We start from the raw sequence: 18,926 nt of genomic DNA on the forward strand, positions 1-18,926 counted from the left end.
CACAGCTAGTGTGCTTGCTACCCTAAAAAAGTAAGACAGGTGTTTGTGCATTCTATCCATCCCACATAAAGAGAAAAGGTGTTAATAAAAAAAAATAGGAAGGTAGTACTTGGAAGGTAGCCAACAACCAGGGAGGTATATTAACAGTACTACCTCCCTAGGTATCAGGAGAGTTAGTGATGTCTGTGTTGTAAGCCATCACCTCAGTGGTTGTTGTGTTGCACTCCCTTACTCAGGTAACTGTCTTTTCCTTCTCCCTCATCCAATGTGGACTGGTGGCATTGTTGACAAATACAGAATCTTCCCTTGTCAAACAAAACAAACAACAACACTCAACACACACATAACTCTTTCTTCGTAACCCCTGATTTTCCTACAGCGAGCACTATGCATCAACCCTGCCTTTTGGCAAAAAGGTAAAAGCTACAGATATAAGTAGCAGGTAGGAACATTAGGCAGGAGCATTAGGAAGAAGTAGTATGATGGAACACTGGGCAGAAACATTAGGTAGACACATGAGACAGATATAGTCAGTAGGAACATTAGGAAGCAGCTTCTGGAAAAACTGAGCCTGAGTTGCCATCTGCCAGTGGCCTGTTCAGGGTGAGACACTAAAGGCTAAGAAGTAGCAATGGAGTTCACCAGTTATGGAGACCCTTTTGCTGAGTCCACATCCTTAATGGAGTTCCTAAAGGGAATAGGTGTCAGAGGTACAGAGAGATAGAATAAAATGAAAATACAGCAGTGTGTGCTAGGGAAATGGATTTAAGTCTGGGGAAACATCATGGAATCATATAGGAACTAAACTATCAAAGAACATCAGAAGTTTCTCTGCAAAAGACAAAATATGATAATGAATATTATATGAGCCTTTCATCATACACTATGAGAAATACACACAGCATTAAATAAACCATGACTATATGATATGGACTAAAACTGGTGAGTCACAAGTAGTCTAATATGCTACTGGGGATGCAGCAAATATTTCTACATGATAATATGCTACTAGGGATGCAATACAAAATTTTACATGGTCCAGGTGTGATCTTGGGCAAAGTTGTGAGTTGTGGTAATGGGGTGCACCATGGAATGGTTGGGTCTGACCTCATATCTCCACTATGGCCCATGCCCAGTTATCTCTATGCAATAAAACAACCACTTCACAAATGATGGATCATATATCAGCTCTGACATTTCCTTTCAATAAAGAGTTTTGAAACCACTTCATTCTTGATGGATCAACCAATATCTATAAACAAGAGGTATTTCAAAAATGCAGTTCAATAACCAAATAATGACAGAAAGGTACATACTTTAATATCATAGAGATAATGAATATGTGCAACGAGGCATATAGTAACAGGCATACAGACAGACACATAAACACAAAAGCACACACTTACAGAGGGCATGGCATGAAATCTAGCATGGAACAAGTTAAAAAATCATGCAAAGAAATACTTTATAATACAAAGCTAATGGATGAAATGTAATAAAATGACTGTGAGGATGCTTAAAGAAGAAGGAATACATAAACTTAAGAAGGTGTAAAATAGCAGAAATGAGGCCTCACAAGTGTAAAATTCCTGCTCCACACAGTACGTGATTAATTACATATATGCACACATAATTTTGATTAATTACTCATATCATCCAATGACCTCTTTCACAAGGCTCCTGCATCTTCCAGGCTGTGTTACAGTAATCAGCCAGAAATGATGGACCCTCTCTGGAGTGAAAAGCTCCTTAACGAGATTGTATCCCTTTTTGTTTACTGGCAATGATACACCCTCACCAAAGGTGACTTTCCACACATGGTGTAGCCTCATGCAGGTGGAGTCTGGTAACATTAATGCACACTTACAGTACGATCAGGCAATTACACACAAATACAGTACACCTACACATCCAACTCACACACATACACACACACACACACACAAACTTTAATTACTAAAAAGTGAATTGTCCCACACTAGAGGTTAGAAGAGAGAGATTCCTCTTTAGATTAAAAATTACCTGAGGGTATGAGAACAAAAGAAATATGTCAGAAGTAAAGTTACTAACTATCGGGGCTCAGTTTTGGCATCATCAAAGTTATTCCTGATGAATGTAAATGATTGGTTGGAAAGATAAATTATCCTTGAACATGTTTACAGGGGATGCTAAATCATAGGCAAGAAACATCAAGGACTGTGAAAAACAAACAAAACTCAGGCAAGCTCCGACCTTTGTCAGACGTTGGTTGACAAAGTTTAGTACATACAATGCGATGAAGTTGAGCATAGTAAATGGAGAAAAATTACAAGAGTCTATATGTGAAAAGGATCTACTTGACTCTGCAGCCAATCACAGGAACATACATCAAGAGTGTACAAGAGGTATCTAATCTACTGGTTGAAATAAAAATTGTCTTGACGTAGAGTATGGTTCAACAGATTTGGTCAAAACTTAAAAGAAAATGTTATTTCTGCTGGAGAAGGGTCAACAGACAGCAATAAGAACTGTACTTGAAATATGGAATCCAAATAATAAGGGAAGAATAAGAGCTACTTAAATGCCTATACTGGACAAGAAAAAAAGACTTAAGATATCATGACTGCTTTCAAAATTCTAATTTGTTTTGACATGTATGATACAGATCATCATTTCAATATTATATGTTAACTACCAAGTGCACACCAAAAATTAACAAGAAAAAAAAGAAAATGTGATGAACATACTGGTCACTGAATGGAACCAGTTAAAGAGAATGAATGCCAAGTTAGAATTTTCAAAACAGAATATGACAACATATCAGTGTTATGAAATGGGATCCTAAGAGTATAAAAGTCCCTATCACTACAACCCATACTATCCTAATAGTTCTCATACTTGCATGCATCCATAAATGCACACAGAAAGTGGTAGACAATTGCATATATATAAACACACAATGAGACTAAAAACTGACATACAAACACACGTACAAGTATGGACCATTTTCCACCATCACCACCTGCCACTCGATATCCTTTTTCTTGAAAACACCTACATAAAACCCACCAAAGTTCGCACAGGCCATTACAAGAACAAACCTATCCCAACCATTGTGAACACCATCAATGATAGTAAACTGTATAATCAAATACCACCTCTTTTTGTTCCTCCTCTTCTCTGTTCATATAAAGGCTTTGTTTAAACCCTTAATGTAACATCCTTATTTACTATTGTACTTTTTCTCTAAATCTTCAGCCTTTGGCTGTAGCTAATTCAATAAACCATTAAATAATATCACTTACAAACATATATACACAAACATATACATGGTACAGGGGCACAGCAGTCTTTGTTTAAAAATACATTACATAAAATTTCATCTATTAATGTATTTTAAGTGATCCTTAGAAATTACCTATCTACAAATGCCCTTGCACACCATCAAGCACAAAAAAATTAAACAGAAGAATTATAAGAATATAAAATATTATACAAAAAGTTTTTGTAAACTTTACAGATCTATACATGAGTCAGCTGGTAGTAGTGTATCAAATTTACAAGAAAAGGACTAATAGATGCACTAAATTCCAAGAAACAGTAAAAATTAACAAAATAATGATATGTAACTTTTACCACAATGAAGAATACTGTACACAAAATTAATAGTGGATGCTCAAAATTTACAATACTTTTAACACATTGAAGAATTCAGTACAAAATTAATAATGGATGCTCAAAATTAACTATAATATGAAACAAAGCAGAAGCAGTAAACTAATACAAAAATTAAGCCCTAGTTGGAAAAGTAAAAGATACAAAACGAACAAATAAAAAGAAAGCTAAGATCCAGGGCTGTGGACACTTCACTCATAATCATTCATATACAAACATTCAGAGAGCAGGCTGGGAAAACTTAAAAGATAACAGTACCGCAAAGTAACACAAGCATACAAATCTCATCTAATATGACACTTCAAATTGAAGTTAACTTGACTCCACCCTGTTATGTTGAAATACTTGCGATAAGGATATCAAAAAGTTTGCTGAAATTGCTTCAATCCAATCAAAACATATAAAACAAGAGTGTTATAACTGTAAAAAAGAAAAAATATTCACCATATGCAGCATTATATACTGATACACATATGTCAACTTCTTATTGAACAGTATGATTAAGAGCTAAAGAAAGTGTACTAGCATATGGCGAGGATGACTGAAATACTGACAAAGGGGGTGAATATGTAAGAAGTGGAATGGACATAGAAAAAGGGTAGAACACATTAGAGATGGAACGATGTAGAGGAAAAGGTTTTGCTTGCTTAGGGCCTTAACAAGGAGAAGGGCGTAAGGTGTGCATGGATAGAGTAAATCTGGGTGACATGATATACTGGAGGTGAAGTGCCGTCACTGGTTTAAACAGGCCATATGAAGAGGTCAAGGGAAATGATAGAAAAGTCTGGAGCATCTGGGGGGTGTGGTTCCAATATATTACCTATGACAGTTAGGATGAGCATTTGAGCAAATTAGGTCATTTCATTACCATTCCTGGTGCTTCCTCACAAGTGCAGGAAACAGCAACAAGTGTGAAAAATCCTGTCAATTTACATGTAATGGTGTAGTGACACTCATATTAGGTGCCTAACAGTGTTACAATGACTAACATCAATAATGAATAGCAGAGCATTAAAGCTAAGTGCACAGAGATGAGTACATGTGGGGTTACTTTATATCATATATGATGGTTAAGAAATCTTTTTAACCCCTTCACTGTGCAATCATTTTCAGCATTGAATCTTTTTAACGCCTTCACTGTCCAATTATTTTTAGCCCTATGCACAAATTCACAATGTGTAGGGAAAAACACCCAATCGTGTGTGAAGCAGTAAGTGATTATCTCTGTGCACATCATATGATCAGTGGAGCAGTGACAGGAACAAGAATGCTTAGTAATATGGAATTCATATACTAGTGAGTGTTTATCAGTTACACAGATATATGGAATCACAATAATGATGTCATATTATTTCAGAATCCTGAGGTGATGAGGAACGATAAGTATCTAATAATCAAAATCAATGATCATTTTCCATGTCATTTCAAGGAAAACCTTCAGAAAGCAGACAATGAACAGCAGATTCATTGCAAGTCAGTAACTCTCCTTAAGGGGTGGTCATTCTTTTTCTATTCATAATCTGATCTCTATGAAACTTTTTTATCTATTCATAATTACCCTAAGACCACTTTCTATGAGTCTTGGTGTAATCCAGGACCATTCTAAAGGCTCACATAGCACAAGGCTGCTCTATTCAAACTACCACTGAAATGTGACTCCTTTAAGAGACTGTACTTCTAATGATACAGCCTCACCAAGGATGACAGTTCACTCATGGTGTAACCTTGAGCAAGTGGAGTCCGGTAACACGTATTCATTCTTCTCGTCCATATGAAAACCTTTTGTTGGGCTCTCTCAAAGCTCTAACACATTCTCAAGCTAAACAATATACAACAGAACAAATTTGGCTGTCCTATGTATTCTCAACCCATCTACTGAACAGTAGGGCATACTTTGTGGTTTAGCATTTTCCCAGTCCTTGTAATATACAGAAAATACACTACTGGTCTACCACATTCTTAATTCCTAAGGCATATCAGCAAGAGTGGTGGTCTAGCATATCCCAAATACCCACACTGTGTTATAGGACAATATGGGATTTTTTCAAATGGGATTTGAAAAAATCCCATATTGTCCACTTTTTTCTGTTTCTGGAGTTTCCAATTATTGAAATCAATCACTCTATTACTAATTATATAATTCTAATCATCCTTCAAAGTATCCTTATTTAGGCAACTCTTATTGCATATTCTTATATCTTAAGCAAGAATCAACTGCTTAATTCAGTCAGAAGCTAAATCAACATGCTGTGTTGATCTTAAGATCTTAAACACTTTATAGTGTTTCAAGGATGAAGGAAGAAGTGATAATGATATAGATAAACATAAACTGACATACTGTTGGCATATGTTGGTTCAAGTATATATGAAATAATGTTTTCATATTTGCTCGCTATTTCCTATGTTAGCAGTGGAGCACCAGAAACAAATTAAGAACAGCCTTCTTCGTTCACAATAACTCTCTAGATGTCATGTATAATGCATCAAAACCAGAACCTCATCTACAGCCAAGCCCCAGGAGCTTTTTGCAGCTTCAACACGCCATACTGTATGTCCTAGTTTAGCCCAATAACAGCATGCACCACTCAGTATGTCACATTGTTTTAGTTCTCTCTATCCCATACACTCCTACATGTTCAGACCCTGATAACTCACAGCTTCTTTCACTCCATCCTTTCATCTCCTTCTCAGTCTGCCCCTTCCCATTCCTCCCTCCACTTCTGACACATATACCTTCTTAATCACTCTCTCTTCAGGCATTCTCATCATACGTTCAAACCATTACACCACATACCATTCAGCCCTCATAATCTTAACCCTCTTACTACCACATCTATCTTGCAGCATCATTCCTTGCATGATCAACTATACTTACAACTCATTTTATCTTCAAGTATTTCATTTCCCATTACCAGCCTTGCATTTTGGGCCCAAGACACACCCACACAACACTCCTGGGAATCCTATACTATCAAACATACCAATCCTTGCCCTTACTGACTGAGAACTCTCCTTCCACACACTTCTAATACACAATTAAAAAAAATTGATTGCTACAACTTTCTGATACAAATGTACCAAAAAAAAAAGAAAAAAGTACATAAAGACCTAAAAACACATATCAATATATTATGTAATTCTATGCAAAAATGGGCAGATAAAAAAAACAAAATATATATATATATATATATATATCATATGAATAGAAAGTTGTTTGTAGAAAAATAATAGATATAAGAAAGCTGACTATGAGAATAATGATATATAGGACAGGCATTTTATGGCAGATATAGGATGCCCAAGATAAGTTTGAGAAATGGAATGAAAAAATACTTTTCTATCAAAAGCATGTTGACCCATGCAAAGGCTGATATGCTCAAAGGAACAGTATAAGAACCTTTATTTGACAATGTTTAAGAGGCATCTGTTTTAATTATTCAGCAGACTATTTTACAACAGTGAACAGAATAACTAAAAGCGGCACTAGGACACAGACAACAAACTTAATACCCACTCTGAAAGTGTAGGTTTGGTCCTTTAGCTGGGCACAACTGGCAGTGATTTGCTTGCAGCAGTATGCTCAACGCTGGCCAACATATGATGTCAGGCCCCCAGGCCAACAGACCAGCTCATGGTATGCTCAGAGCTAGCCAAAACATAGTGCTACGGCGCTGATCAAATACATAACTTCCTTGCAAGATTACAATCCAACTAATCATAATGCTAATAACAGATAGTAGTTTACCAGGTGAAAAGTTTACCAGGCACAATCTTCAACATACAGAAAGCATGAAAAACTGATTCACTGACTGGTATAGTGAACTTTCTTAAGCTACTCTATTACATTAAAAAAAGTATAAAATGAGAATATAACACTTTTGTTCATTAGATATAATATACACACTATATTATATACAAATAGCACCAAAAAGCTTTCACTTCATTATCTGCAAAAATAAAGAGAGAAAAGATGTACAACTAAATAATACAGTGACTGACAATGGACAGACATTAAAAAGTTTTATATCCCTATAAAGCTGTCTAAGAAATGAATGATTTGTTATTTTGATGTTTACTCCTGTAAGATGAGAATGTATACATTATCTTCCTACATTACAAAAGCTATATCTAAGTTACTCCATCCCTGACCTTGTCTAAACATACTTCCACAACCTTACTAATTCCAGTACATACAACAAAATGTACTTCTTTTTACTGTTACCCAATATGCAGTATAAACATACCAGTAGTTCCATAATTACCCATCATTTGTAATCCATGTGATTTAACATACAGTATATCTACATTCATGAAGTGACAAAAAATATTGTCCATCTGATTTACTCATTTCCTGCAATCTACCTGTACATCAAAAAACTCACTGTTGAAAGAGCTACAACCCATACATATCCACAGCACAATTACTATTTATCAATCCCATCACCCAGAGATGATGGTTCTTTGTTATTTGGAGATTTTTCACAAAGGTCATTGCTTTCTGGAGTCTGTTCAATTGTCTCAAAATCAGACAGATGGACAGCTGATGACAAAATCTGCTCTGTTTCTGCCTGTATGTAAGTGCTAGTGTCAAAGCTATGGTTAACATCATCCAAAGGTGAAGAATTGTTGTTCCCACTTCCATTTGTAGACAATGAGGCACAGAGTGATATTTGGCTGGAATAGGCAGGTGGAGCAGATAGAGGACCAAATAGACTTTCTGACTCTTCCAAGTCACCAGTATCCACTCTGTTGTTAAGATGTTGCAAAGACCCACCTGTGGCACCTTCAGGCTGACTTTCAGGTACTTGATGTGGAACCAAAAAATCCTCTAAGCCACCCTCTGTGTTTAGCTGCAAGGAGCCTGAACGTGTACCTAAGTATAGAGGTAGCATAGACATAGCTTCCTCATAACTAGGAGGCTTTTCAGTTACTAGAAAATAGTCTGGAGGCTTTCCATGGGATGCTGTTGAGGTTCCTGGTGTGCGAGAATGACCCTGTGATCGACCCATGGGGACAGTGATCACATGCAGGTCACCAGTTGCATCAGAAGTGACCTTATAGAAAAATATACAACAGTAATAGGACCTGTTAATATGGAAATAAGTCTGTGAAACACAGAATACAGCAGCTAAAACCAGCAATTTGAAAAATCCTAGCCTTCATGAATCAAACACTAATTTCTAAGCAAAACAGAGTCATCATAGCAACAGATATGAAGTGCGAAATCTAACAGCCAAAATTACAATCTAACACCAAAACCTACCAATCTGATGTGCACTATACTGCATTATCTTTCTATCATCCTTAAAGTAACTTCCATTTCTATGGGGTAGATCATCTGCATGTAACCTCTCAGTTCACTTGCACACGTCTTCAAACTATTTGTATGAATATGTATACAAAAACATGAAGTTCCACAGCAACGGGAGAACTTTTCAATTTTTCACTTTCCACACTAAGCTAATTCATCATGTTAGATCCAAAGGCTTCAGCTTCACACATGATCATTCCATTGCACCTAATCATAGCAACTTACCATTCTATCAACAACTCCTCTGATTCAACCAACAGAATTACATTATCTCTGCACAACATAGCTGTATTAGATTCTGGTGTACCTCATTAGTCTAGCACACACAACAATAAAACATTTCACTTTCATCTCACATAATGTCCAAAACATAAAGAAGCAAAACAGCCTTAGTGACATTACACAACCATAACACACTCCTATGTATATCTCAGTTCACCGAATCATACCACCATTTACTCTCACACAAAAATTACTTCCACTATAAAAGCTCATGAGAGCACTCAGACATCTGTGCATGCCGCAGAGTTATGATTTCCATTAGTCACTTTTCTACCAGCTACAGGTAATTCTGTTTTTTCTTTATCATTTATTCTACTACCTGTATAAGTGCAAAAATTTGACCTATACACCCTCTTCCTTTCCTACATCTACCCTGTTTTTCATATAAAGAAAGGATTCACTTATCTCTTTTAACACCACATAAGTATATAGAGCTTTTTCCTCTGAAGTTCTAACAACAATATTCCTTGATTTAACTTCATACAGTAGAAAAACTACTTTCAGTTATCACATACAAACTACCTTTCCTTGTAATTCCACTGCACAACAACTTCCCCTCCACTCTTCATTCTCACCACTCTATCCCCTCACACAAAGCTCTTTCAGCTTTTAGGTATGTTACTGTTCTTCTCATCCCCTCTTTTTGTATAGTTTCTTCTAACTATTCTGCAGTCTCCTGACCTCAATTTTCTCAAAAAACCTCCCTCGTATACCTATTTACCTGCTTCCAAAATAGTTTGTGGTTCAACCTTAAATATGTATTCACCAATTTTTTGTTATCCTTATTGACTTGCATTTCATTGCTTAAAACACCAACATTTTTACTCCTTTACTCGACTTCTACATAACATATGTAAAAGAATGTTCCTTGAAACGCTTGTGTTGATGCAGTGCAACACAGTTACTGAGAGTGAAATATATCCAAACCATTTCAGTACATCCCCTTCAGTTCTTTCAATCATACTTAGCTTACTATCGCACCTCTCTCTTACACAATGGACCCTCTCACACACCACATATTGTCCTTAAGCACTTCACTTTCAACATATCCTTCCATTTCCTTTTTTTTGTGTTCAGGGTCCATAACTCACACCCATACACCACTGTTGGTACTACTATAAGATCAAACATAGTCATCTTTGCCCCTACAGATTAAGAACTCTCTTTCCACACATTCCTCAATGCATCCAGGACCTTTGCCCCCTCAACCAATCCACAGCTCACTTCACCTCCAAGTTCCATATCCACCATATGCCATGTCCACCTCTCTCTTACACAATGAACCCTCTCACGCCACATATTGTCCTAAAGCACTTCACTTTCAACATATGCATCCTTTTCATTTTTTTTGTGTTCAGGGTCCATAACTCACACCCATACACCACTGTTGGTACTACTATTAGATCAAACACAGTCATCTTTGCCCTTACAGATAAAGAAACTACCATTATATCAAACACAGTCATCTTTGACCTTACAGATAAAGAACTCTCTTTCCAAACATTCCTCAATGCATCCAGGACCTTTGCCCCCTCAACCAATCCACAGCTCACTTCACCTCCAATAGTTCCATATCATGCCATGTCCACTCCAAGGTATCTAAATCACTCTACTTTTTCCTGGTTCTATCTATTCAAACTCACATTTAAACCAACCTCTCTCTACCTGCCTGCTGAATCTCAAAACTTCATTTTCATTCACAATAACTCTCCTCCTTTCACAAACCTCCAAGCTTAGACACCAGCTTCTATATTTTCTCAATAGAGTATACCACCAGAGATATGTCATGTATGAAAAAAGAAAGATTCACCTCCTAGGTCCTCCTCACCCAAGCATACTTAAATTCAAACTTAACCCTCTCTCCCAGACCTTTACTTTTATCTCCCTCACCACATCAACCATAAACAGTTTAAACAGACATGATCACTATCACCTTCACCTTGAACTACCCATCCTCCTCCTTTCCAACTCATAACTTTTTTCTTTCTTTCATACTATTCGCTATTTCCCGCATTGGCGAGGTAGCATTAAGAACAGAGGACTGGGCCTTTGAGGGAATATCCTCACCTGGCCCCCTTCTCTGTTCCTTCTTTTAGAAAATTAAAGAAAAAAAAAATGAGAGGGAAGGATTGCCAGCCCCCCACTCCCTTCCCTTTTAGTCGCCTTATACGACAAGCAGGGAATACGTGGCAAGTATTCTTTCTCCCCTATCCCCTGATCGCTGACTTCCCTGTTTGCAAGGTAGTGCCATGAACAGACAAAGAAAGGCCAAAGCCACCCACATCCATTCTCTAGCAGTCATGTGTAATGCAACGAAACCAAAGCTCCCTATCAACAACCAGGCCTCAAAGACTATTCCATGATTTAACCCGGACACTTCACATGCCCTGGTTAAATCTACTGATAGCAGGTCAACCCCCAGCACACTACATCATTCCAATTAACTCTATCCCATGCACACCTTTCACACCTTCATGTTTAGGCCCTAATTGCTCAAAATCTTTTCCACTCCATCCTTCCATCTCCAATTTGGCCTCCCCATTCTCCCTGCTCCCTCCAATTATGACACATATATCCTCTTTGTCACCCTTTCCCCATTCACTCCCTAAACATGTCCAACTCATTTCAACACACACTCTTCTGCCCTCTTGACCATATATCTCCCCTACTCTCATTACATACTCAATCAAACCACCTTACACAGGCATTATATAATCCTCATAAAATCTGTGTCAGTCACGCACTTCTTAACATTTCACATATTCTTTCTTTTTTCATAAAACTTAAAACGTGTCAATAATGTTCCTCCTCATCACTTTGATTATTTAACAATCTACATATTTTCTATGGGGTCACCATTCATGCATGAAACTCAGGTCAACATCAATACACTTATAATATATAGGTGGTTGTAGGGGTACTTGGAGATTGAATATTTTCCCATACATTCTTGGCATCAGAAGAACCTTTAAAGGCTGCCAATTGTACAATAAGTCAGGTGGATATAAAAAATGAGGAGGGACATGATAAAACATCAATTGATGTTGTCTATCATTTCATATGAGAACATCATCTGATATTCACCACTGTTTGAGGGTTAAGTCTTTATCAGCAAGGAACATTTCCAGCTGGATCAAGAAGTTTCTACTATTTTCACATCCTGGGCTCTATACTAATACCCCTTATGTAAGAAAAGCAACATCTACCATGGTTCAACATCTTGTTAAATGAGATTAGAAAGAGAGATTGATATCTAACAAACAAAACACCTTTGTGTGACAATATCCATGTCTGGATCAGGTTGACCTCTCTTTTGTGAACATGGGTGAACCAACTTCACAAAAAAGGATGGTCCAGAACAGGAGGCTAATTTTCTCTAAGAGTGAGCTTTCTTTAGCTTTGTTCCTCGGGTTTTTCTTCAAATTCATCTTTGATGTGAATCTGTTCTCAGATGCTCAAAGACTTTGCACATAGATGAGAAATGTATGCACTGAAGAATGAAAAGCCATTTTTCTACTCTGGGCATGACCTTATAAGCATTTGTCTATATTCCCTTTCAAAATATAATTATCTAGATCTCTTTGTATAAACATAATTCAGATCTCTTTGTATAAACATTATTTAGATCCTTTTGTATAAGCAGTCATTTCCTACATAAATTTTCATACACTTTTCCCCTTATAAGAAATACTTCAGTTAACTCCTTCACAGAGTAATGAAATGCTCTTAAATGCACTGCAATCTATTACTTTCCCAAGCAACCTTCACTCTATAAATCACCTCTACTGACATTTCAATTCCCTAACTTTTCACTATTTCATTACAGAGTATGTAAACAATCACAAGATTTCAACCTTTTCAGATTCTATCAGCAACCTCAACACAGTAAAGAGCTTAAATATTAACAGTATAAATGACTAATCATTGAAAATTATGTCACATTAGTGAAGACTCCTTTGCAGTTGCCACCTCCTTAATGGAAGTTCCCAAAGCAAATGGGCACCAGAGATGTAGTAGGTAGATATAGAGACAATTCTACCACATCAACATCTTTTACATGCTTACATATCTTAGAATCACTAAATATCATATGCACACTCTAAATCATTTGCATTTCAAATCTCTACAAAATCACATAAAAAGTAAGAGACTATCATCACAATTCATAAATACCTTAAAAGAAAATACTGCAAAGAATCTTATCCAAATGCAAAGGTATGTATTGACAAAAAGACATTAAATAATGCTAACTAAAGTGTCATGCATACATACCCACATAAATGAAAACAGTGGCATGCACTGCCAATAAACACTTCAACTTTCCAGGTTACCACTGCCTAACACCCATATGATTATTAATGAACAGTCATTGATGAAATATCAAGTGTATTGAATACCATCCGGTACATATATATGATATCCTGTCACAAGCAAAGGCCTCAGGTCCCAATAACTCTGAATAATTAACAGTTTATTGTATATGTGGTATCTCAAACTTCTTACCTCACGGACGGTGCTAGGATGGGGTGAGTGAAACATCCAACGGCACATAGCAGCAATAATAAGAAATGATCCAATGATCACTAACCCAACTCCTATGTACCGGACAGGTTCAATGTATGCCTGAGCAACCCCCAGCCAGTTAAGCAGTACACCTGTTTTAATAATCAGAGTCAATTACAAGAAAAGTATATTTCTATAGCAAGTACAGAAAAATACAATAGTCTTCATCAATACTATCAATGCCCTAACTCTTTTCCTTTACTAAAAACAGGATGGCATAAAAAGAAAACCATCTCCATAAGAGAAAGTTATAGTTAGCCTGAAAAAAGTAAATGTGAAATCTGCCTTGGCAAATATACACAAAAGAAACAGAGAATCTGGGAACGAGATATGTAATGACATAAATATAAACACTTAACTGGAAAGCATTCTCAGCAAATTCTGCTGAAAACAGCAAAGATGTAGTATTCTGTATTAATGTGAAACCTATCAAATCAGGAAAGGCATTTCATATACCACATTATTTGTTGGTATAACCATACCAGAGTTATTCCATAATCCTTCAGGACAAAACATTCTGGAATGGCTACACTTCTTTAGAGTATCAATGCCTCCGTGGTTTACCTCAGAGTAGGCATGCCTGCTCCTTTGCTTGTTACCAATACGTTCTCACTAAGAAAAGTGCTACCTCAATGCATCAGATCTATTTATCTATCTATCTATCTATCTATCTATCCATCTATCTATCTAGCTAGCTACTAACATCATGATATTTCCAGATTAATGAGGAAGATAAAGTACATATACATTGTGCAACATCATGCACATTCTCAACCCATTCCCAGGATGTTAAAATGAAGCTAAAAATGATTCCTGCTTTTTCACTTTGCCCAGTAAGATAACTCATCAGTTGGAGACCAAAGCCTCTATTCATAGCCCATCCTTTAGGTGCATCCAACCCCCAGGAATCATAAAATCAGGCATAGTATAGGAGAAAATACTAAAATAATACCAAATAAAAGCATATCCATCCCCAGCAAGGAGGCAGGTATTGTTATTTAATGAAATACAATCAAGAATTATGAACCATACATGAAGTGACTATAGAAACATTCAATAGAAGATTGGACTTGTGGTTGAGGACAATACCATGTACATCTCAGCTGATGAAAAAGATTAGCATTATACAACAAGCAAGACACACAGAAAGGAGAGGAGTGACAGTTATAAAAAAAAAAAGCACTAACCAACAACCAACAATCGTGAGCACTATGCAGTACCACTATAATTTCCTATATGATTAGGCTATCTTATGCAACATGCTGTCCTCTGGCACTTTATTTGAAGCATGCACATTCTCTGGCATTCTCTTGCAAAACCAGAGTTTCACATCCATACAGTATCATCAAGACTAATTACCTTTAAACATATCTATCTTTACCCATACAAATACAAACCAGTCCTTCCAAAATCTCCGTATTGTACCCAAGACCTTACTCCCATCCCCCACCCTATGGACTTACTTCAGACTCAATGTTCCATAAGTTGCCACATCCACTCCAAAATCTCTATAAGCACTCCTCTTCCTCCAGGTTCTCAACAATCAAACTTGCACTCAAACCACCCCTGCTGCATGTCATAATTTTACCAGTACTTCTCTTTACATTTACTCTCAACTTTCTCCTTACATACAGTCTCCTAAACTCTGTCACCAACTTCTGAAGTTCCCCTCTGGAGCCTGCTACCATGGCCATGTTATCTGCAAAAAGCAACTAATTCAGTTCCCATGACCCTTAACCCCCAACATAACCTAAACTTGCCCTTTCTTATATGACCATTGTAATCATCTCCATCACCTGATTAGAGGACAACAGTTATGTCACACACCATTAACACATACCCATCTTTACTGAAGAACCAATAATCTTCTCCCTTCCTAATTGTGTATATGCATAACACTACTAACACAAAATTTGATACTTCATTTAATACTTTTCTTTTACCCCATACATTTGTAGCATCTACTACAAGAGTTTTATGCCAACCCTATGACATGCTTTCTCCAAATCCATATATCCTGCACTCAAAAGAAATATATATCTGTAATTTCAGCATTAAATTCTGTCCCCTTGCCTTTAAAAAATATGGGCACTATCAATGTTAGCATAATAAACTCTACTGAGGTTACAATATATCAAGACCACAATCTATGGCCCATTTCTATTAAAATCCATTAAATCTAAAATATGAACACTACTTGGTTCCAGGGATTAAAGAATTTTTATCTTTTACCATCATCTTAATAAACAAGCTTTCATATAAAATTCTGCTTTACACTGTCATATACAATTTGTTTATCTTTATAATGGCATGATAATTGATAAACTACCATCAATATATCACTACCCTGAAAAAAAGATATGGAAGAAATAATAAAGAATTCAGATATGATTCACTTTAATACCTGACTGCCTTCCCCACCTAAGTGAAGTAGCACAAGAACAAATGAACAATGGCCTCATCCACTTCCACATGTCCATTACCTAGAAGTCACACACAATTACTATCTTAAGAGTGCAGTGTTGGAATCCAGAATGTGTGACAGCTCATCATAAGACTTTCAAGGTGATGCATGTATCAAAAAAAGAGAAATACTTTACCTTTTTAATCTATCTTTTTAGTGCTTGCTTGGGGACCACAGTTATATGTTCTCCTTTTTTTCCACTTTCTTTACAACTAACACTGTCAAAAACCATAATGCTACAATCTGCTTTTCACTTGATTTCACAAACATCTTTGGTGTCTTAACCCTTCTAATCCTATAGGGAATCTCTCCTATATCAACAAATTGAAAAAAGATCAGAAATACATTTTTTCCTTACCAAACATATCTACAAGATGCATAAGTAATGAAGAGCCCTAAAAAGGTGGTACAGGTACACCATCTATTTTCCGGCAACTGAATGTTCGGCACCTACTTTAGTCCGGAAAAAATCACATGAGGGAACTTGAAATTACAGCGGCCACCAGACTAGTTTACTGGGCAGCCACAGATGTCATTGTGTGTAGGGCGCGCTTATTTACATTCTTTCTACTGCACCTGGGGATGATACCGCAATTCTGGGAGATTCTTAGTTTATTTTGCTTAAATCTAACCATAGTTATGGCTTCTAAGACATATGAGAGTGTCAGTCGTGGTGTCAAACGTAAACACCAAATCCATATCAATCCAAGATTAAGTAGAACTATTGAAAAAAATGGACTATGGTGTTTTAGTGTGTAAGCTGTGTGACATTTACAGTACTGGTTCATCAACTGTTTATGATATAAAGAAGCAAAGTGAGAAAATATCGAAATTCTATGCAGACAGCAATTCCAAAAAGCAAATGATTAGAAAATATATGAAAGATGGTAGGAGTACTGAGAACGATCGAGTGATGATAGAATGGTTTCAACAGCATCGGAATGATGGAGTGGACTTGTCAGGAAGCTTGATAATGGACCAGTCAAAGTTGTTCCATAAAGAACTTAAATTACAACATGAGCATGACTATAGAGAAGGATGGATTTAAAGATTCAAGAAGCATCATGGAATTTCCATGCAATGAAGTATGCATCATCAACTGATGATAACAGCAGTGAACCATGCATCAAAACTCATAATCTTAGTCATTAAAGGGCCAAAAAACTCCAAAACAGCTTGTGGCCATTCCAAATTCCCCTCCATGCTTTATCTTTTTTTCTATTCCTCTTTTCAGATATTTGAAAATCTTAATGCATATGAGGCTGCTGAGGCCTCCAGAGGTGTCTCCTAAACTACTTTCCTCAAAGACAGAGATGAACTATGTCAATGTAATATCAGAGAACTGTGGAAAATCTTGGTCAATATAGTTTCTTTGGTTAGCTATATATCATATGATTGAAGAAATCATATGATTGAAGAAAAGAGAGACCAGCAGTCAGTACCTTCCTAATAAGTACAAAGTATTCTATATGCAGTTATGAAGTCCAATACACATCCAATATCAAATTCACTAAATAATCACTGTAATGAGATCTGAGATGCTGAGGACCGGATTCTTAAAATTCAGTAAAAACATATTTCGAATGCTTTATTTTCTGTATGTCCCTTCCATAAATCATGAACTAATATAAAATATAATGTCCACTTCATGCCAAACCAAACTGTGACTGTAAATGCAAACCAATACATTTTTTTTTTTTTTTTTTTTTGCTTTGTCGCTGTCTCCCGCGTTTGCAAGGTAGCGCAAGGAAACAGACAAAAGAAATGGCCCAACCCACCCCCATACACATGTATATACATACGTCCACACACGCAAATATACATACCTACACAGCTTTCCATGGTTTACCCCAGACGCTTCACATGCCCAGATTCAATCCACTTACAGCACGTCAACCTCGGTATACCACATCGATCCAATTCACTCTATTCCTTGCCCTCCTTTCACCCTCCTGCATATTCAGGCCCCGATCACACAAAATCTTTTTCACTCCATCTTTCCACCTCCAATTTGGTCTCCCACTTCTCCTCGTTCCCTCCACCTCCAACACATATATCCTCTTGGTCAATCTTTCCTCACTCATTCTCTCCATGTGCCCAAACCATTTCAAAACACCCTCTTCTGCTCTCTCAACCATGCTCTTTTTATTTCCACACATCTCTCTTACCCTTACGTTACTTACTCGATCAAACCACCTCACACCACACATTGTCCTCAAACATCTCATTTCCAGCACATCCATCCTCCCGCGCACAACTCTATCCATAGCCCATGCCTCGCAACCATACATATTTTCACTAATAACACACTTTAGGGACAAGTTCAAGCTTACCAATACATGAGAGTGCAATGCCATATCTATAAGCTTGGTGTGTAAAATTTGGAACATTGCGGAGAAGTTGTACTGGTGACGGCATCTGAAAGATACACATAAAATCATTAGCAATAATAAACAACACACAGACAAGTTATTAGCTTAACTATATGTCTAATTTATGACTTAAGAATACGGTCTAAAAACAAACAAATACTAAGTGCCAGGGAATACACGAGCAAAAATTATTTTTCCAATCTCTATGTCTACTGGGCATCAGGTGTCCAATACAAAGGATCACATACATGGGAGTGGATCTATCAATAAATGGAAGTAC

The 18,926-nt window shown here is 36.8% G+C and overlaps 1 protein-coding gene across 4 annotated transcripts in view; it reads right to left on the reverse strand.

Moving 5' to 3' along the window:
- Positions 1-7,039: 7,039 nt before the first annotated feature.
- LOC139759020 (uncharacterized) overlaps positions 7,040-18,926 on the reverse strand; it is a 32,417-nt gene continuing 20,530 nt past the window's right edge. For all 4 annotated transcript variants that reach the window (XM_071680909.1, XM_071680912.1, XM_071680913.1 and 1 more), the window contains 3 exons: positions 18,608-18,692; positions 13,751-13,902; positions 7,040-8,708 (listed from right to left, as the gene is read on the reverse strand). In XM_071680909.1, the coding sequence (XP_071537010.1) occupies positions 8,079-8,708; positions 13,751-13,902; positions 18,608-18,692 (867 nt within the window). In that variant the 3' untranslated portion in view covers positions 7,040-8,078. The remainder of the gene's footprint in view (positions 8,709-13,750; positions 13,903-18,607; positions 18,693-18,926) is intronic.

Source organism: Panulirus ornatus, chromosome 32 (genome assembly GCF_036320965.1).
Source record: "Panulirus ornatus isolate Po-2019 chromosome 32, ASM3632096v1, whole genome shotgun sequence".
Classification (NCBI taxonomy): Eukaryota; Metazoa; Arthropoda; class Malacostraca; order Decapoda; family Palinuridae; genus Panulirus; species Panulirus ornatus.